This window comes from Spermophilus citellus (genome assembly GCF_964194105.1).
Source record: "Spermophilus citellus genome assembly, chromosome: 12".
Taxonomy (NCBI): Eukaryota; Metazoa; Chordata; class Mammalia; order Rodentia; family Sciuridae; genus Spermophilus; species Spermophilus citellus.
In genome coordinates, this window is record NC_138198.1 from 105870051 (window position 1) to 105891148 (window position 21098).

At 51.9% G+C, this 21098-nt stretch overlaps 1 protein-coding gene across 2 annotated transcripts in view; it reads right to left on the reverse strand.

The window, feature by feature from the left end:
• SMAD7 (SMAD family member 7) overlaps positions 1-14972 on the reverse strand; it is a 28918-nt gene extending 13946 nt beyond the window's left edge. The window contains exons 1-3 of one of the 2 annotated variants that reach the window (XM_081262943.1): positions 12702-14972; positions 11305-11358; positions 5626-5697 (exon numbers count right to left, since the gene is read on the reverse strand). In XM_081262943.1, coding sequence (XP_081119069.1) covers positions 5626-5697; positions 11305-11358; positions 12702-13314 — 739 coding nt within the window. In that variant the 5' untranslated portion in view covers positions 13315-14972. Of the gene's footprint in view, positions 1-5625; positions 5701-11304; positions 11359-12701 lie in introns of both variants that reach the window. The other variant, XM_081262942.1, reaches the window with a different exon arrangement.
• Positions 14973-21098: the final 6126 nt, after the last annotated feature.

Sequence of the window (21098 nt, forward strand, 5' to 3'; positions counted from 1 at the left end):
GGTGGCTCAGGAAGGATCTGGGTCACCTGGCTCTGGGAGCTAGCCCTTACTGTGTCTTGCCTCACTGTCACCGGGATGGGCAGGCCAGAGGACAAAGCAGGGTGGTTGGGGCAAGAGGAAACAGTGTACTCCCTTCCCCCAGCAGAAAGGTCAGATTTGGGAAAGGAACTTCCCCCCACCTTCTGCTTCTCATTTAACTCCAGATGCACTTGCTTGTTCAGGAAAAACAAGAAGCAGGTCCCAGGTCCCAGGAGACCACAGGGTGCTATGGAATCAAGCACCCATAGTACCCCACAATAGACCCCATGACCTAACAGAAGGCTCTCCTCTCCACAGTCACTGTTCTTGATTGGTTCTCCAAACATGCACATGTATTTAAAAGCTAGCGCAGTTACTTTTTAAAATTGTAAAGACACATAGCAGGAAACATACCACCAGTGACACTTAGCATATTCACCACTGTCTAGTTCCTGAATATTTTCATCCCCACAGAAGGACACCAGACCCACGGGTCACTTTTGCAATCTCATTCACAACAGCAAAGCAAATCGGAGAAAGGTACACAGTCACCGCTTTCCCGCAAATGTGTCTTTCACCAAGCAAAACTCTCACTTGAGAAGAGGCTTGATCCCAAGGGATTCGAATGTACAAGCCAGTCTAGAAACCAGCACCCTGTGCCTTTTTAGATTCTTCCAGGTTTGGATACCCGTTTTATTCACAGGTGCTACTTCAAGTTCAAGGCTCCTGGATGAAAACGAACAAAGACCAGCTCTGCCATCATAACACTGCAAGGAGCAATATTATGGAAAAGTCACAACAGTAATAAAGAAGCAAAGGAGGCCAACTCCATCATGAATCCTCTGGCATTTCCTCCCTTTTCGCTGCCTGGCTGGCTCGGTTTGCCACAGAGGGTCCTCAGGTTTACAGCCTGGTCTGCTAAGTGAAGGCCCTGCTGGGGGTGGGGGAGTCAGTGTATTAGATTGTAGCCAAAAGCCACAATCACCTGGAGCCTGGCTTTCCCCTGGCCCCCTCCCCCTCACTGGCTGGCCCAGTTCTGCCTGGGGACAGGATGCAAGAGGCAGCAGCCCATCTAGTCTGGCCTGCAGAGCAGCCCAAATTTACTCCTGAGACTTTAAATGCTGTCACCCTGCATTTAACCCCTGCCTAACTGCCACATTCTTTCCAAGGCAAAGGAGGTTTTATCAGGAGTTCTACTCCAGGGATGGGCACATGACCTCAGGCACTGCAGAAGAGGCCAACATACAGTCAGAGCTGCTGTCCAGGACTGGTGACACCAGGGTGTGGGTGTGCACCAGGTGAGCCCGCCCTAGCCCCAAGTCATTAGGCTGGCTTATTAGGGAGATGCAGACTGTGTGTGTCTGCTGAAGTCACAGGCTGTCATTTCTCACAGTGGCCCAGGGGGAAGGGGGCAGGTGAGGAAGGAGCTCACCCCTGGTCACTGTGCTGGCTCTTGGGATTCCCCCAAAGCCTGGGCTCCTGACCACCAGGATCAAAGTCCGCCCCTCTCTCCTCCCCCATGCTATCAGAGACCTGAATGAAACCAGAAGGTACTCATTCCCAGGCAGGGAGAGACGACATCGAAAAACACAGCAACAGGCACCCAGGCCCAGATTTCTAGTTCTTTATCACAATTTCAAACCAGACAATAAATAATTGTTCACATGCAGCTGAATAGCTTCCCTTAAAACAGGATGGAGCAATCTTTCCTAAGCTACTTGGTTTGAGCCCAAGTCGGCCATGGGCTGAGCCAGGGAGGCATTTTCAGATTATATAGGCATTTTCGGAGGCTCTTCTCTGAAGCCAAGACAGATGGCAGCAGGGATCAAAGAGGAGGAGACAGACATCGCTCCTCAAGTGGGTGCTGATGCAAGGATGCTCCCACTCCCAGCCCTGGGTGCCATGGATCTTAAGACCTTAGCAAAGGAACTGGCCCCCCTTGGGATGATGGTCCTTCCAAATAAGCATGCTAGCACAGCCAAGAGATAGGGTTCCCTCAATCCCCTGCAAGACGTGTGATCATTTTGGCCTCTGATACCCCTACCTTCCTCCAGGAAATCACAGGGACACCTCTTTTGAAGCTTAAATAACTACAAAAGGCTGGTGGCCTCCAATCCTGCTCTGGCTGGGGAAGTCCATCTGGCTGAGAACCAGCCAGTGCCAGACATTTATATCTGGTGGTGGTGGCTGGAGGATGGGTCTGTCACTGAATAACCTAGAACCGGTGAGAGGTTGCTCCTTCCACCCAAAGGAGGCCAGCAGACAGGTGAAGTGCAAGATCCCCAGAAACTCCAGATGAAGGCTCACAGATGACAGCTTTGAACACATGCTTTTCATTACTAGTGACACAGTGGAAGCTGTGGGAGCAAATCCTTTCCATTTCCACCCCTGAGCTGGACCTAGAAGCTTCCCGGATATGTCAGACCTTGCCAAGGTGGATCTTCCTGAGCCATGACACATGTGTCCAAGCAGCAGCAAGGGCTTGATCTGGAGTTGCATTCCTTTCAAAAAAGACACCCTTGCTGAGACAGCTGAACTCGGGCTGCCAAATCACAGTACCAATCCACAAACACCACCCAAGGCCACATCTTCATGGAGAGGCTCCTCTGACGTCAACCAAACATGGGACAGGACCTTAGCCTATCTCCACGCCTGCCTGTGGGCATATGCGTGCTCGCGTGTCTGCGCACCGGACTGTCTGTATGTCTAAGGCATGCAGTGCATGTACACACACACACACACACACACACACACACACACACGCATAAGCTTGCACTGAGCAATCCATCTGTCTCAGAGAGCCGGCTGTCAGAAATGAAAGTACAATCTCCTGGAACCAAAGTCACTGCCTTCTAAAAATGATCCATTTTCCCAGACTGAGGATACTTGCAGGGGTGGGGTGTGTTTCACTTGCAAGGAAGGACTAGGCCTGTCGGTCCCCTCCCCACACCCCCCCCAGAGCCAAGATGCAAGGCTGGAATTCCAACCTGCAGCCAGCGGCCCTGCTCCCTGGGCTCTACCCGCCCACTCCCCTTCCTCTGGGCCAGCCATTTGCAAGGGCGCAGGAAAGGGAAGGGCCAGCCTTGGAGTCACCCCTGCATCTCAGGAGGGGGTAGGCCTTTGAGCGTGCCCCACCCCCACCTCTGAGGCACCGCATTTTCGCATTTTCACATTCGGCTGCTTTTTCTTTCCCTTCTTCCCTTGCCAAGAGAATCAAGCTCTGGCTCCCGCTGCCGACCTTCCTCCCACCCTAAACTGAGCCCCATTCATTAAGCCGGTCTCAGTCAGGGCAGGACAGGAAGGAAAACAGCACACAGGGCCTGTGAAAAAGAGAGGTTATTTCAAGGGGGAGGAGGCAGAAACCCCTTGCAGGCGCTTTGGCTGCTCCCCACACTGATGCCCAGCTCGCACCCTCATCCTGGGGTCTGCTATGCTAACCCCTTCCCCCACAGTGTCTGGCCCCATTCAGCTGCCACACCCCTGTGGCCCCAAGGCAGAGGTGCCCAGGCCACCCCCAGGAACCCTCAACTTCTAGAAAAGGACAAGGTCCAGTCTTTTTGCAGTTTACAAAACCCTCTGTCCTGCCCTGGCTGCACAGTTGTCTTTGGGGGTCATATACACCACAAAGAGTATATCCCACCAACTCTTCTCCGGACACCCCCAAACCACTGGCATCAACTCAAAAAGGAGTTCCTACCACCTCCCCCCGCGGCACGTTATTAATACATGGCTCCAACTACGCTCAGGAAGAAGAAAGAGCTCCAACTTTGAAGCCCTGGGAATTAGTAAATCAAGAGCTAAAATTCAAAACAAATGCTCTTTCATGTGCAGTGCCCCCCCACACACACTTTTTTCTTTTTGCAGTTTTGTCAAACCACACCATTTCTTCAGAGACACACCCCTTCTTCCTTGCAGCTCCACATTAATCTAAGTGGCTGCAATTATCTTGGGGTCTGAGGGGGAGTCGGTCATGATTGTTTTAGCCCCTGGTTTCTTTCGAAGATTGAAGAAATTGGAAGGGAGCAAAAAGGCTACCCATCTCGGAAGGGCTGCCCGGGTCACACAGTTTGGCTCCTGGGGCTGGGCGAGGAGGCACTCAGGCTGGTGGTGGCTCAGGCTGGTGTCGTCATTTCCTCCAGCAGAGGAGACAGACAAGATGTTATCAATAAGAAAAACCTTCCGAAAAGCCCCTTTCAAAAGCTACCACTTCCCTTGCTTATTTCATGTGGTTTGGAGGGGCTGGGGCTCCTCCCTGCACACCCAGGGTTTAAAAAATAAAAGCATCCAACAACATGTTATTCTGCTCAGACCCTTTCCTCTCCTTGTCCCTTTCTTTCCAGAACTCTCTCAACTCCCTCAGCCTTAGAAAGCAGAAAAAATACAATTTACACATCGCTGTGCTTGCCTGCTCGCTCCCTGCTCAGCCACCGTCCACTCCCTACTCCCTACCCCCTGCCCAAAGCCCCCTCTCCTCTGGGTCCTTCTTTTCCTGCTCAGTTCTCATTAGAAGCCTTGAGTAAACAATACCCTGTGTCTCAGATAACAGTCAGAGTATATACTGCCCTGAAATCAAAACAAACAAGGGTCTCCCCACAGACTCTCAGCAAGCTCTACTCCTGGAGGGGAGGGAGCTACCCAGGAGGAGCTGTATGTGAGCAGCACGTGGTGGCAAAGCTTGACCAATTAGTCAGGGGGTAACCCCACAAAGGAGGGTGCAAAACAAGTTTTACTGCTTCCATTTGAGCTGCTACACCATAGCTTTACACAGTGGCCCAAAGGTAAGAAAATGACCAGAACTCTGCTACAACTAGTCTGCTTTTTACCCGCCAGGTGACTTTCTCTTGCTTTAGCTACTTCTTAAAATCTAGTGATGGCATGGTGAGGTGAAAGAAACAGGAAGAAAGAGAATGTCTTTAGAATAGAACTATCTGCCTCTCACACAGTGCCAGTGAGCTTCCCCCAGTATCACCCCTTCCTGGTGTCCTCGGGGACAATGAGGGATAGGCTCCCCAATGCAGCATCTCCTCCATCCCATGATCCTCCAGCACCAGCATTCCAGGGCCTTAGCCTGTGGGCCACACAAGAAAGCCTGCCCTCAGGGGACAGCTAGGGAATCCACTGTCTGCAGCATACCTGCCCTGCAGTTCCTATCCCCAGACATGGGCTGGAGAATTTTACACAGAGCTGGAAGGGCAATCAGGACTTGGAAAGGAGGTTCAAGAATCTGTTTGGAATCGGTTCTCAACAAGTTCCCCTAAAGGTGTGTCCCCCCGCTTCAAGCCACCTCATGCACAAAGAGCAAGGGCAAAAACAGAGCTTAAATGCATGAGTTCAAGACACAAAATCACCAAGTGGAAGTCCCTCGAGCCATGAGCTGCTTAAAACCACCACAAAACTAGCCCCTGGCCAGCTCCAGTTTCCCCATCCATGGAACTGGCCAACACCGCATAAAGGACTCCCTGAACACATCCAGTTTAAGGCACATAAAAATGAGAATGAGAACGACTCCAGACCAGCTGGGGTGGCAGAAGGCCACCCCCTTCCTTCAGACTCCAGCAATTTTTAGAAATCTTGGAATTGCCAGGAAAATAAGAGAAAGCATCTTACCTGAAAGCCCCCCAGGGGCCAGATAATTTGTTCCCCCTGTTTCAGCGGAGGAAGGCACAGCATCTGGACAGTCTGCTGTGGATTCAAAGAGGGGGAGAAACATATGAATACACCAGGACTAATCTCTAGGCACAGCCTAAACAGCACAACAGAGGGCCAGCCTCGGTGCAGATTATCAATGGTCTGCCCATCCTGAGACAGACCACAGCACCTTGTCACCTGTCTGGGTTCTGGGGCAGCCTTTAATCTTTAGTCAAGTCAGGCTGGATCATAGACTAGCTCAATTCTTCCTAATAACAAGTCCCCATTGAGGGGACTTGGTGGTCCCAAGGTCAAAGGAGATTCAGGTATACTTTCTCCACCCTGGTTGCTGTGTCCTTCCTATCAAGGACAAAAGCCCCCTCGTCTAGAGGAGGTGGCCTCTCTGACACACCCATCCATGAAGGTTTTGCCCTGGTCTTTCAAATGACAGATTTCCCAGTTCTTGAGGACTTTCTTTTCCTTTTTAAACTGAGGTCTAACTTGAGTACAGTGGAGCATAAACGTTTCAAGTGGACTCGCGTATACACCTGTGTAAGCACCACCAGATCAAGATAGAAGCTTCCCAGCCAGGCTCCAAGCCCGAGGGGAAATGCTCTCCCTGCTTCCAAACTGTCCAAACCTCCTCCATTTCTGGAAACCTTCCCGGGCAACCCCACTCCACAAGGCTGCTTGATCTCAGCTCCGACAAAAATCTTTCAGGCACTCAGTTTCCTCCTGCTGCCTTGGCTAATCCTTTTCCACCTTCAGATTCTGTTGTGCCCTAACTGGACCTGTCCATCACCCTCAGGTACTCAGCACAGTGACCTCAATGCTAATGAGGATAATGACAATTCCAGCTGAGAAATAGACTCTACAACCGCCCTCCAAGCAATTTAAACAAAAAATAATGCCCATGAACCACAACTAATTAGCCCCATGGAACACAAATACACAGGACCCTGTGAATTTCTCATGCACCACTGCCAATGCCAAACTTCCTGAAGTCTATGTAGAAAGCCTGAGAATGGTGTTTCCTAGCTCCACAGCTAATGCACCAAGTTGGATGGTATATACTCAAGTCCTTCCACCCGCGGCCACCAGGCCACCAGCAACCAGTCTCTGGGGTGTGCATTACCAGTTTCTAAGTGGAGCCCCCCTTGACAGCACTGGCAAAAAGGAAACCAAACCAAAGAGAAGACAGGAGGCAAGCAGTCCACGGGAGCCCTTAGATGCAACAGTGCATTCCTCCAACTCCCTGAGGAAAAGGGTACAGGTGGCCAAGCCCAGGCTGCAGAGCTCCCGGTCATCGTTATGATCTCCAAGCTTCTGCTGTCTGTCCCCCTTAAATGCTGAGATTCTCTCTCTAATCCAGAGTCCTTTCCTCTCCCATATCCTCTGACACTCTCTCCCAGACTGGAATAATAACTTTTGAAGAACTTTCCTGGGCTGGGCTGGACTAGGGGTTAGTTCAGTGGTAAATGCCGTGGGTTTGATCCCTAGCACCATCAAGAACAAATCAACAAAAGACCCCCTCCTAAATGGGGAGGGGCACGAGGAGGGCAGGCAGAGGAGGGCAAGGGGAGGGCAGGGCAGGAGGCTGTGTGTGTAATCTCATTTCATCAGGAGAGAGTCTAATTCCTAACAGGAATATACAGCTTTGCAGGATACACTTAATCAAATGGAAAACAATAGAGAGAAGCAGGAAATGGAGTTACTGGTTAATTGGTGTGTGCCCTGTACTTTCTAAACTACTCTGAGGGCCTTCACCATTTTCTAGAGATAGACTTCTCATCCCCCTTTCCTCCACCCACCCCATATTAAACATGATGACTTATCCATAGCCACTCCCCCCAGCTCAGGCTGGCTGAATGCCAGGGGCAAGGTGTGTTTCAAAGGAAAAGCTTGGCCTCTCTGGGCAGAGCTGAGACCACAGTCGGGGTGTCAGCCTGTCTCACATCAAAGGTAAGCCAGCTCCAACGCTGGCAACCACACGTTTTTATGAAATGGTGTTCTGCCCTTCTGCAGTGCCTTTGATCTCAGGAGGGATTTACAAACGTTAATTAGGCCTCCCTACCAGCCCTGTGAAGTAGCAAAACATACCTGTTCCACATGCACCCAGGTAAACTGAGGCGTCATTGACTAGCTCAAGGGGCCACCCAGCGAGCCAGGCCATTCCCAAGAGTCCAGCTCCTAGCCCATGGCTATGTCCACCCCCCCCCCCAACCCCCAGCAGGCCACTGAGTCTCAACAACTCTCCTTGGAGGTGGCCAGGCTGAACCAGTTTTCAGCATCCAGACTGGCCGCAAACTACAGCCTGGCTTGTAAGGCTTGTAAAGATCAAGGGGGCCAGACTTTTAACCCTTACCCACAAAGACAGACTTCCAAAGTCAGAGTCTCACCATCTGCCTGTGTCTCCTGCTCCCTAAAACCCAGCCTGGCAGTCAGCAGCACTAGGCTGTTCCTGGTTCTCATCTACTGCTATTTAACAAAAAGCACCCAGGTCATGCTGGGTTCTGGGGGAGAAAAAAAGACGGTCACCCTCTGTCCTAGAGCTTCTAAAGCAGAGGGTTTGTTCCAACAAAGTCTAAAACCCCAAGCCTGGGGAGCAACCACAGAATGAACTTGAGGGAATTCCACCAAACTGTCCCTACCCAGAGAGCCAGGGCAGGCTTACCAACTTAGTTCTGAGCTTCCTAAGCACTGCTGGCATCAGAATCCGCCACCATCACTGCCACCATCACAACCAGTATACCTGGGCTCTGCCCCAGGTGGTTCAAACCTCAAAGAAACCCTAGTAGTGACAGAAGAACGCTGTACTGCCACATTCTAATTTTTAGGGAGGCCCATCATTCCACCTGGGGAATGAATGAAAGGAGCAGTAAATGAATGAATGAATGAATCATCTAATCAAACTCTTTCATCACCTGGATTTAAAGTGAGACCAGGAAAAGTTAAGAGAGACCTAGGGACCAAAGTTAAGAGGCAAAGAAAGGCAGGGTGCCATCTCAGGTCAAGATACCAGACTTTCTGCTAGGCTTTGGAAGCTGAATCTATGAATGGTCACTGGCCACCTGGGTTCTTCAAACCTTCCAGAGAGCAGACATGGAGCACACAGGAAGCAGAACCCACAAAGTTACCTTCTCAGACTCCCCACTCCATAAACTGAAATCTAGCAGCAAATAGCAAATTCTTATTACTTGTGAAATAGGGAGTCTTCCTACCTTCCATTAGCCACAAGTCACAACCACTTTGCCCTGAGGCTCAGGCCCCTCTAATACTCCTTGGAACATGACTCTGCTGGTGTGAGACCACACAGTGCCAGCTGTTCAAAGTCTGGGGCCTCCCAGAGGCTGTAGCAAGAGAGCTTAAACCACCACAAAATGGAGCCCCCAATTTTAGCCCGCCAAAGGCTCCTTCAACTCAGTGGTACCTACCCCTACCCACCCTTCCCATCTCCTCTTCTCAAGCTGGAAACTTCATCGTTGTGGAACTGGTCAAGACTTCAAATAGTTGTCCATTATAAAACCTTATGCCTGCTCACCTAGGAACCCCAGAGCAAAGATCCAACCTTGGCTGAGCAATGTAAGCAGCCTGTCTAAATTCCCAGGCCCAGCACTCTGTGGTACTAGCTGGGGGTAGGTGGCTAGGGCAGTCCCCTCACATCTAGGTGTCTAACCACAACACCCCTGGCCACCACCACCACCAGCAAAACCAGTTCCAGACTTGTCCCCCTCCAGCTCCAGACCATTCCTCTCCTGGGGGGCTTCATCTGTTACTGTCCCTAGGCAACAGTGTCTTTTTGTTGTTGTTTTCCTTTTTTTGTTTTGTTTTAAACAAAATGTTTTGGGTGAGTAACCAGCTGTTTGGGTTTCTGATTAGCAGGTTAATCACTTCCTATTGGCTGTTCTGAAGAACACTTCTCCCCCCCCCCACCTTCTGGAAATGGCATATTCCTGTCTTTGTGGCTTCTCTGTTTGCACACATTTTGCTACCTAATGTCAACACTTGCTAATGAATAAATATATCACTCCACTCACCAAAAAGGAGGCCCCTGACCTGACAGAATGACTGCTCAAATCCTGAGAACACATTATCCCAGTGTCTCTGCAGTAAACCCAAGAGAAAAAGGTCCTTCTTTCCTAAGATTTTTGGGGGTTTGGGGAACACTGACCCTAGCCGTTTCTACCCCTGGGCCCATGAAATTTTCTCTCTTTTAAGGAAAACCTTCGAATTTGAAGAATACAGAAAGAAAAGCAACAGCTAGACAGTGATGGTCCCTTGGAACAACCTATTCTTGATTCTTTAAGCCAAAAACTCAGGCAAGTTACATTCTTTGGGAAAACAGCTTGGTAATTTTTAGTTAACGTTTGTTACAAATACAGAGAGCTGCTTATCTCCTCATTAATGGCCATTTATCTAGTGTTTTGTAAATCGAAAGCAAAACATCACATGCTTTGCAGGTCACTTATTAGACAGGCACCAGGCAAGCAGAAACGCCTTCCCAACTTGAGAGCTGGTGGAGTCCCAGGAGGGCTGGCTGCAGAGCATGGGCTTCGGTTACACGTTCATTAAAGTATTTAATTTATGACAACGCCCCAGCAAAACTTTTAATTAGTGGGGGAAAAGGCCCGACAGCCAAAACTCATGAGGCGGAAGGACTTATAGAATTCCAGGAGCTAAATGGTGCCCAACCCTTCACTTTTCCTTCTCCCAGAACCTTGGCAAAATAAAAATGTCACAAGTGGTTATATTTTCTCAGGCACCCAGCATTCAGACATAAAAAACAAAGTTACAATCTGTACTTTTAGCAAATGAATCTCCCTCTGTAAGAAGGGGCTCCAGGAAACAAAGCTTGTTCCTGCTGTCATCCCCAATCCGTTTTGCTGACCCTGTCCCCTGGCACTGACAGCTCCAAAGGATGGGCCCTTGTACTGCCAGCCAGAAGTTGAATGCAGACAACTGCAACGGGGCTGGTGCCAGTCTCAAATGGGCTTCTGCCCTGGCCCCATGCCATCCCGTGACAAAGCAACAGGCAGGCAGAGTTATGCTAAAAACTTTTATGGGACCTACCAAGAATTCTGAGAAAACCCCAGGAGGGCTGACTCTGGAGGTGGCTGGGCAGGGGCTAGACCTTCCCTTTACCTGTTGCCCATGCTTCTTAAGTGTTCTAGTGTCTCACCCCAAACCCAAGTCCCCTCTGCAACTTCTGAAACAGTCTTCCCTTCCATCTGATCATCCCTTCCATCCTTTCCACTGATTCTCCTGGCACTTACAAAGTCTCTGAATGTTCCCATCAACCTGTCCTATTTGGCTTCCAAGACACCGCATGGATTAAAGCCTCCATGAGTTCAAAAAGCTGAGCTAACTTTGATTAATACGACCAATTTGCAAATACGAAAAAGAGAAACAAAATGTAAAGAATATGGAGGAAACACTTTCACAAAAATAAATAAGTTAATAAGTAATAATAATAATAATAATAAAGGCAAAACAACAGAAAAATTCAAACTGCCCATAGAGGAAAACCTATCACCAACTGGACCAAGCCTAGCAAGCACCTCCCAGGCCGCAGCCTAGACATACACAGCCGGGGTTCTAGAGGCTCTAGAGGTTCCGGTTCTAACTTAAAATAAAATATTTTGAAAATCATCGACTCACCAGTTGGCTTGAGAAAATCCATCGGGTATCTGGAGTAGGGAGGGGGGGGAGACTCTGGAATTAAAAAAAGTAAGAGAATATAAAGTGCGAGCCATGAGAAAGAGAGATAGAAACTTATGATAACAGAGGCATTCTTTCAGCCCAACTGTTTGTCTTAGCTGTGGGGGTTGGAGGCCAGGCCGCGAGGCGGTGATTGCCTTGATATTTAGCTGTCAGATAAACAAAAGAGGCCGCCTGGCGCCAGCCTCGGCGCTCCGCTCCTCTCCGTCTGCGGCCGCCGCCGCCACCGCGCTCGGCGGGCCCGGCTGGAAACCACCGGCTCGGCCGAGAGACCAGAGCCGCACTTCACCGTTCACAGGGCCGGGGGCAACCAGACCCCCTCGGAATCCTGGAACTCCAGACCCCGCTCCCCTCCCCCACCCGGCCCGCCCCCGCCCCCGCCGCTCCACCCGGCACCGCGGGTGGGGGGGCGCCGGCCCCCCTCCCAGCCCACCTGGGAGATGCACCCCAAGTGTGCTGGTGAACTTGGGGGTTCTGCAGGCATCTAGGGTGCGTCCCCCCAACCCGTACACAAAGCCGCCGAGAACAGAGAAGGATGGGGAGGGAACGATAAAAGGGTGGGCTCCTGGGGTCTCAGCCTGAAGCCGAGGCCCCAGCGCGGTTAAGGGGCAGCAGCGTCACCGAGACGCTGGGAAACCGCCATTCTAACGACCATTAATTGTATACTTTTCTGTGCTGAAAAAAGGAAAAAGTAGGGGGCAGCCAACTTCTACTGGCTGCTTGTTCCTTTCCACCCCGGGGCTGGCAGAGCTTAGGGACAGTAGATACCCAATTCGGCCTCCCATCCTAATCCTCTGCCCCAAAACTCGGAAGCTGCGAGGCCAGGGCAGTATCTGGGCCACTTGTGCCCGACGTGACTCTCCTTATTTACTAAAGCTGCGGAGACTTTCCGGCTTTTATAGCTCGCTTTCCCCAGCCTTCTTTGGCGGGCTTGGACCGTATCCAACTCGGCCACACACCTCAGTGCCTTTCCGGGTGAAGGGGAGGCGTGACCCCCACTTCTCTTTGCACCCCCTTGCTGATCTGCAAACCAGAGCCTCTGGTTTTTAGATGCAAGTCTGTACGGTGAATGCATAAGCAGTGCCCACGGACACCCTCGGGCGACAGAGGAGAAAAGCCAGGAAGGGAACCCCCAAGGAATGCCCTTCGAACTTCCCCTTGTCCCTTCTCTGTTTTAGTGCCCCACGTTTGCTTCAGGAGAGGATGTACTGTCCCCTCGGAAAGGTGACTGCACACACACACACACACACACACACACACACAAAGCCCACCAGGACTTTTCTTCCAGCACTTGCGCACCAGGGAGAGGAAAGAGTAGGCACAGAACAACTTCTTACCTAGTTCGCAGAGTCTGCTAAGGTGATGGGGGTTGCAGCACACCAGCTCGGGGTTGATCTTCCCGTAAGATTCACAGCAACACAGCCTCTTGACTTCCGAGGAATGCCTGAGATCCGGCCACCTGAACACTTTGCACAGCAGGAGGGGGAGCGAGTAGGACGAGGGCGGCTGCGCGGGTTGCGCACTGGCGGGAGCCCCCGGGCCCAGCCTGCAGTCCAGGCGGCCAGGCAGCAGGAGGCACGCGGTGCGCGTACCGCCGCGGGACTCCACGGCCTGAAGCAGCAGCTCCAGCTGCCGCTCCTTCAGTTTCTTAAGCACCGAGTGCGTGAGCGCCTTCAGATCCGCTTCGGCGCCCCCGGCCGCGCCGGCGCCCGCGGCTGGGGGATGGGGATGGTGGTGACCTTTGGCACCTCGGACTGCCTTGCCCAGGCAGCAGCCAGCCCTGCCCACGCCGCCGCCACCGGCCCCATACGCCCGGCCGTCCGTCGCCCCTTCTCCCCGCAGCTCGCCGCCTCCTCCGCCTCCCCCAGCGCCCTCCTCCTCGTCCTCGCCGCCGGGCGCTCGGCTTCTCCAGAGACGCCGGACGAGCGCAGATCGTTTGGTCCTGAACATGCGGGGCGAGGAGGCGAGGAGAAAAGTCGTTTGCCGGCTAAGGAGCGAACATGACCTCCGCACACCATGAAGAAGTCGGGCGCCGAGTTGGGGCAGCAGGCGCAGGCGACAACAGCAACAGCAGGGTCCCGGGCAGGAGCGGCGGCGGCCCGAGGGGCGCTCCGTGGCATGCGCCAGTCTCCCGGAGGCCGGGGCGCGCGCGGGGGCCCGGGGGCGCCCGCCGGGGCTCGAGGGCCTGCGCTCCGGCTGCCCCACCCCGCACGGCCGGCGCCCTGCGCGGCTCTCGGGCCCCGGCGCGCCCCGGAGGGACGCGGCCGCCGATTCCCTGGGGGCGTCCGAGCCTACCCCAGTCGGCGCCTCCCCAAAAAGAGGCCCCCCTGTAGTGGCTCCCGAGGGTCGGGCTCGCCAGCCTCGGCTTCCTACATGGAAGATCCTTGGGGGCAAAAAACCAAAGGCGTTCGGCTGGGCTTCTGAAGGAAAGAAAAAGCCTCTTTCCCCCTTGCTAAGCAACTTAATTTGGGGGTGGGGAGAAGCAGGCAATTAAAAAAAAAAAAGCAGGCACGCGATTTATTTTTTTCCTCTATATCCTTAGTAACCGGATCTCCTCGAATTCCGTGCACACGAAGACTCGGGGGAGGGGGCCGAGTGGACTTCACCCCGCATAAGACGTCTGGCGAAAAGAGAAGGCTCTCTTCAAAACCTAAAAACCCAATATGCAAAGCCCCAAATGAAAACCACCACCTCCTCGCACCTCGGAGGTCTGGGGGCGTCCCGCTGGAGCCGAGGTTTAAAAAAAGAAAATGTTTACAAAGTAGAACAAGATGTTTGAGAGGTGGAGAAACGTATCCATGAGTTACACACACCCCTTTTTTCCTTGCAGAGCCCCGATGGTCTTCCTTTCTTCTGCCAAAAAAAAAAAAAAAATCGTATTTTTTTTTTAAATCCACAGAAAGCTTTGGCTACACTCCTTCAATCTTGCGCATCTGGGTGTTTTAGGGGAGTCTCTGGTCTTTCCTCCTGCACTCCCGGGCCCAGGTCCTCGCCGGGGACTTCCTCAGCGCTGGCGGGGGCGTAGGGGCAGAAGATGCTGCTGCGGCGGCTGCGCCCCGGCGGGGCTGACAGCGAGGGGGAGGGCGGCGCGGCGGCGGGCCACTGACGGGTCGCGCGCTCTCGCCTCCCTGGGCACTGGCTAATCGCTAGTGCGGGGACCGCGGGTTCCCCCTCCCCAGGCTGCGGCTGGCCGCCGGCTCTCCCCGCATAAGCTGCTTGGCCGGACCCGGCTGTGGCGGCAGGAGGCCCGGGTGTCCTCTCGCCGCCTCCTCCTCCAAGACTCTCCTCGTCGCGCCCGGGAGCCTCCTTGTCCCCCGTCCGCCCTCTCCTGGCGCTCGGGTCCTTCTGCTGCCGCCGGGGGCTCGCCGCGCCGCACTCAGGGGCTCCTGGGCCGGGCGCTCGGCGGCTCGGCGCCGGCGGGCTGGCTCCGTCTCGGGCAGCTCTCTCCGGCGCGGCGAGCAGACCGAGCACGGCGCCCGGCTGGCTCGGCTGGCGCGGCTAAGGGACAAGATCCTCCTTGCGCCGAGCAGCAACGAGTGTGCCCGAGGCTCGCCGCCTCCCGCAAGGCCTCCCGCCTCCGCCCCCTTCCCTCCCCCTTCCTCCCCCTTCCTCCCCCGCCCCCAGCCGCCGCCGCCGCCGCCGCCTCCTCCCCGCCCCCCCACCCGGCCCTCTGCTCGGCTGGTTCCACTGCGCAGTGGCGCGCCCGGCTCCGGCCTCGTCACGTGGCCGTCTAGACACCCTGTCGCTTTAAAAAAAAAAAAGCGATTGTGTTTCGCAAACAACAGATCGGGTTTCTAAAAGCTATTTCTCCCCCCTCCCCCGCCACCACCACCCGCTCCCGGGTCTGCAGTGGGGGGACCTGTGGGGCAGGATGAGAAAGGTGGGGGACAGAAAAGCTCCCAGAATCGGCTGAGATCCAGCAGGAGCAGAGGAGAGATTGAAAGAGTCAGGGGCTTCGCCGGCGAGTTTTGGAGCGGAACGAGCCGGTCGGTGGCCGGATTTAGACCCTTCGGAGCTTCGCAGCGGCAGTCCCGCGCGCGCTCGTCCTAGCGCTTCATTCATTCGTTTTGTCTTAAAGGCCCTGGCGGCGGATCCCTTGGCTGCTGGGGAGGGAAAGGGGAGGAGAGCGCTCCCTCTGTTTAAAAGACATTTACACCGCACTGGACCGAGGCCCTGGGAAGTGTGCGCTGGAGGGAACAGCCGGGCCACCGAGGGCGGGGAGGCGGCGCGAATGTGACCTCAGCAGCGGCCGCGCGCTCCCTCCCGCCCTCTCCCGCTCCGGGCTCCGGTTTCTAGGACTGCCTGGAGAAGTGTGTCTTGTGCACAGCTCTGGAATGCATTTGGCCGGCTGACGAGCTGCGAGGGGTAGCATCCTGGCGGGAGAACTGGGAGCGGGAGGGGACTCGCCTGTGCGCCGCCGGCAGGTTTCCTCCAGGGCCCGGAAGACCTCCACCACCCGCCACTCCGCCTACGGGCGCGGGATGGTTACCCAGCGAGCAGACCAGCCGGGGCTTTCATTTGCATGCGGGTCCTGTTTCCGCACCCTCCTTGGCCTCGTAGCTTTCAAGGTGCTTAGAATCAGAGTTTATCCCCTGACCCCAGGATCCAGAGATGGGTATTCCCAGCTGGGGGTTTCTGCGTGGAAATGGGAAAGGCGTTAGATGGGTAAAGGACCTGAGCGCGTTTACGTGGTGAAAGCTGCTGGTGCCAAGAAACGTACTATAGTATTTAAATATTACATACGCGTCAGTGTTGACGAGACCACTAGTTGGCATGGTGATCTAACCTGGCATCTTATTCACTGAAATACGGTTTGTTTTTTTAAGTCACTTAGAATTGGGAGGTCAAGATAGCAATGAAACTTAATGAGGATTTAAAGAATCTTTAGAAAAGGTAATGTACTATTTGCATCTCCCTGACTAAATTGTTCTTAAAAGGAAAAGGCAAGGATGAATCTTTATAATTCAAGCCCTCTTTCCTCCAGCAATTTGGAAGGTTTTTTACATGCAAGAGATACTTAAGAAATATTTAGAGGACTGGAGGTGTACCTCAGTGGGAGCCCCAGATTTAATCTCCAGTACAGCAAATACACACGTGTATATACATATATACACACACATATACATACACACAAATATATATGTATATATAAATATAAATATATATATATATATATATATATATATATACACACACACACATTAATCCACACTTAGAATTTGATAGGACTTAAAGGTGCATTTGGAACCCTCTATCCCAACAAAATCACCTTTGGTGACATGAGTATGAAAGGATATTGGCAACATTGGTCACATGATTCTCTCCAGGCATGGGAGCTCATGAGCCTAGAAGACTGTAATAGCAACAGCACAGAACCTTGGGCAGGGCAGAGGTTGGCATTCTGAATATTTACTTTGTAAAGTCACATAGGCTATAATTATATAACATAACTTTGTTTATAAATTAAAAGGTTCTCTGTTGAAATTGTGTCTGTGTGTGTGTGTGTGTGTGTGTGTGTGTGTGTGAGAAGACAGAGCCAGGGAGGGAATGGAGGAGGGATGATCCCATCCCCATAGGCAGTGAAAGGCAAAAGAGCCAAATGGCATTGGGGGGTGTCTGAGAAATATACAATACATTGACCTTCAAAAGACTTAGGAAGAGCAAACTAGAAGTGAGAAAACCTGATTTTAGTTTGGGGCTCTGCCATTCACTGGTTAAATAACTGGTGCCAAGAGTGAGCCTCAGGTTAGGTGAGCGCTTGGCAGGCTTTCCAAGGCTTTCTGGGCAAGTGTCTTGTATTCTCAGAGTCCGATTCCCTCTCCCTGTTTTGGGTCTCCCTAGAAGAGAGGCCAGGCCAGACTACAAAGTGTTAAATAAAGTGTTAAATAAAGGATTAAATAAACACAGAAAGCAAATGTCATCATTCTAATTCAGCTTCTTGGCTACTTGGAGAATCTGAAGAATCTTCTGGAAATCTGGCCAGTGGTGCTAACACCCTCTGTGATGAGAGGCCAGAGTGCACACAGGGCAGGTAGGTTTAGTGGGTGTTTCAGGAGTTGAATCTGACGTCACAGCTTGTCTGGGTGGAACGTGCATATACTTGCAGAGCTATGTTCCCATCTCGTGTAATTGTGGGTGTTTTAATTCAGGCGTCACCCCTATTTTGCCCTCTCTACTCAGCTTTCCTCCTTCATTTTACTACCCTGGGTAGCAGTGGGTGGGATGCTGGGCAAGTAGCTACAATGTTTGGTGGTGCTTTATGGCTCCCTGGCATCCCCTGAATCAGTTAACATCCCAACCCTCCTGACAGCCGCCCCACCCCATCACATTCTTTTCACACTCCTTTCCTTTCCAAGAAAGAATCCAGAAGCCAGGGAGGTAGAAGGGCTGTGCCTGGCTGGTGTGCCTAGAAAGGGAGGTCCCTCCTTCCCTTCACAGGCATAAATGAGACCCACAAAAACAGAGTTCCGGACCATTCTGATCCTTTAAGAAGAGTTTAGGAGTTCACCAAACTATTGTGAATGAGTTTGATTTTAATCATTTGCTGGCAGGGAATAGTGGAATAAAATATCTCATTTGCAGTTGTTTATTTCCTGTTGTGGCTTCTATTTTCATCTTTTAGTCGCTTTGGTGATAGTAATCAAACCCTAATCATGGTGCAGCCACAAGTCACAGAGACCAAAATAGCAGAGTTATGACAAACAAGGATGCAGGCAGCTAAAGACCTGGCTACTTAATCACTGGCCCCTGCGTCTGCCCTCAGGACTGTGGGGCCACCTCTCTGCAGCTCTCTGGCTAAGCCTAGGCCTCTGGAGGAGAGCAGAAGCCCAGGGAAATTGCCAAAGGCCCAAGGTCTCTGAGCAGCCAGGGACCCCAGAAGGAGAACAGTAGAATACACAGGAGAGGACTGGAAATAGGTGAATCCCTAAAACCTGCCCAGAGGGGAGGCAGGCTATCAGCTGGGCCTGGGGTGAGCAAAAGACAAGGGCAAAGAAAAGAAGTCTCCAAATACTCAACACCTCCCAGTGACCAGCAGCAAAAACTGAAAAACTCCTCAGGAGGAGAGACGGGATTCTTTCTTTTAGTTCTTTCCTCATTTTCAGTGGTTTCCTTCAGGAAGGGAAGGGAGGGGAAGGGAGGGGAGGGAAGGGACAGAGAGGCCTCAAAGTGCCTGTGGGTGTGTGTCAGTGGGGGTGGGGGAAGGAGTGAGGCAGAGATGAAGATTTTTCTTGCAAAAGCCAAAGGAAGAAACAATTGAAGAAGCCAAAAAAGTATTGGAAAATATCAACATTTCTTGCACAATCGTCCCCTGAAAAATGCATGAGTGAGCCCTAAACTATCCTTAACTGGCGACAATACAAAAGGAAGTGATGGTTATGAAAGGAAGAGGCAGGAGTGAGGCCAATGTGGCGATCAGCACTTCTTGGCTTATCCTGGGAACATAACTGAATGAAAATGCATCTAATTCACAATCAAATGAAGAAACTATAAGCCCTGACTCATCAAATATTCCCCTACTACAGACAGCCTGTCAGCTGATCTGTAGCATTTGCCAGGTGCCTGTCCAAAACACTCAGCCAGGTACTGGGCTGTAAGAGGGGAGCGGGATGATTTTTGTGAGGGAGACAAGAGAAACATCCAGAAAAAAGTAAAGAGTGAGAATAACACAGATTTCAAATATACAGTCACATGTTGACACAGTTTGCTCCAAAGAAAAACTGATGAATTGAACGTATATGTTGATGAACCTTTTGAATTCTGAATTATATGCATGTTCTACCTATTCGAAAAAACAGAGTTTTACCCAGATGTGGTAAAATGGCTATAATCCCAATGACTCAGGAGGCTGAGGCAGGAGGATCGCAAGTTCAAAGCCATTCTCAGCAATTTAGGGAGGCCCTGAGTAATTTAATGAGACCCTGTCCCAAAGTAAAAAGGGCTGGGGAAGTGGCTCAGTGGTTAAGCACCCCTGAGTTCAACACCCTCTGTATGTTCAAAAAAACATACAGAGTTTTACATTTTTAAACCGCCTGTTTGCTTTTCTCATTTCCTGGAATTCGCTGTTCTGATGTCCTTATAAAGAAGGTCAAGTTGACGAGATCCCACGTGGAAGTGAGGCTATAGACAGTGTGTCTCTCTCTGTAGGACTCTTACTCCAGGAAGGTCGATGACAGCAGAGGCCAATGTCTCATTCCAGACAGCAAGGGCCATGACTGACTCGCCATGACCCTGGTGAGAGTCAGCAAGGAAACGCGCCAGTCCCAATCAAAAGTCATCACAGATACCAGTCAGGTGCAAGTCCTAACCAGGGACCATGGCCTAATAAACACAAATGCCTCGACAACAGAGGCACAGGAGGAAGCCTGCCGGGATCTGAGAGCCAGCACTGATTCAGGGCCAATGGGCCAGACACTAGACGAAACTTGTGGGAGATATAAAGACTTAACATTCATCAGCCTCTGCCCTCAAGATGTGTGCAGTTGAGCCTGGGGGTAGGGATAGGAAGCCAAGTAACTCACAAAGTGTGCTCAGGGCTGCCTGAGCAGTGAGTGGACCCCATCAGCCCAGATGTTATTTCTCACGGTTCCATGCTGCAGAACCTCAAACCGCATGCAAATGAACTCCAGGTTCTGGTCATATGGGGCTGCCCAATTAACTCTGTCTTCTGATTTATTTCCTATTTTAATCTTTTTCATCGCCCTGCAAAGGTTGCTAAAGGGTGACTTTGGTGCTGAATTCTACCTCGTGTAAATGCTGGTTAGGATCTGAGCTAGGAGACCTGAATGGAGACTCAGAACCAGCATCCTGCAGAGGGGTAAAGGATGTTTCCCTCTCTAGCAGGAAGTTTTTACTAGGGCAGAGGGGCCCGCAGGTGACCACATATATAAACTACCCCTGGCAGATGGAAGGATTCACCAAAGGACCCCAGCCCTGGAGTGTGGCCAGAGTGTTCCTCCTGGAGGCACCCAGGGGATCAGAAAGAACCCCAGCATGAAATAGGCTCTTCTGACATCACTAACGACTGTGAGGCCTTAGCAAAGTCTGTTTCTGTCGCCGCCTGTCTGCCTTCCTCCAGCAACACCAAATCAACAAGGGCTTGTGTGCACCAAACCCGGAGTGCGGGCTCAGAGAACAAAGTCCTCCCCATCGGCTGCCCAGAGGAGACCAGACACCACGTGAGTCCAAGTGCTGTGTAAACCAAGTGGCATACAGATGCTAATTACCATTATTCTGGATTCTGAGGTCCGAGCTGCCTGGTGAGTTAATTTTGCCTAACTTTGCACGCTTTGGAAATGAATTTTGAGGGAAGATAATGGCCCTAGACTGCTGCTTTTTCTTTTTTCTTTTTTTTTTAAGAGAGAGAGAGAGAGAATGAGAATTTTTTAATATTTATTTTGTTTTCGGCAGACACAACATCTTTGTTTGTATGTGGTGCTGAGAGGATCAAACCTGGGCCGCACGCACGCCACTTGAGCTACCACTTGAGCCACATCCCCAGTCCTACTGCTGCTTTTTCTTGTGGCTGGGATTTTGTTTGCAGGGATTTTACCAGACCAGGTGGAACTGAGCCGAACTGGTAAGGCCTGCAGTTTGAGTTTAAAAACAAATATGCCTAGGAACTCTTTTTTTCCCTGTCAGAATGAGAGAGGGATGAGTGAGAACACAATAAAAGTCGTTCTTGGGCTGGGGATGTGGCTCAAGCGGTAGCGCGCTCGCCTGGCATGCGTGCGGCC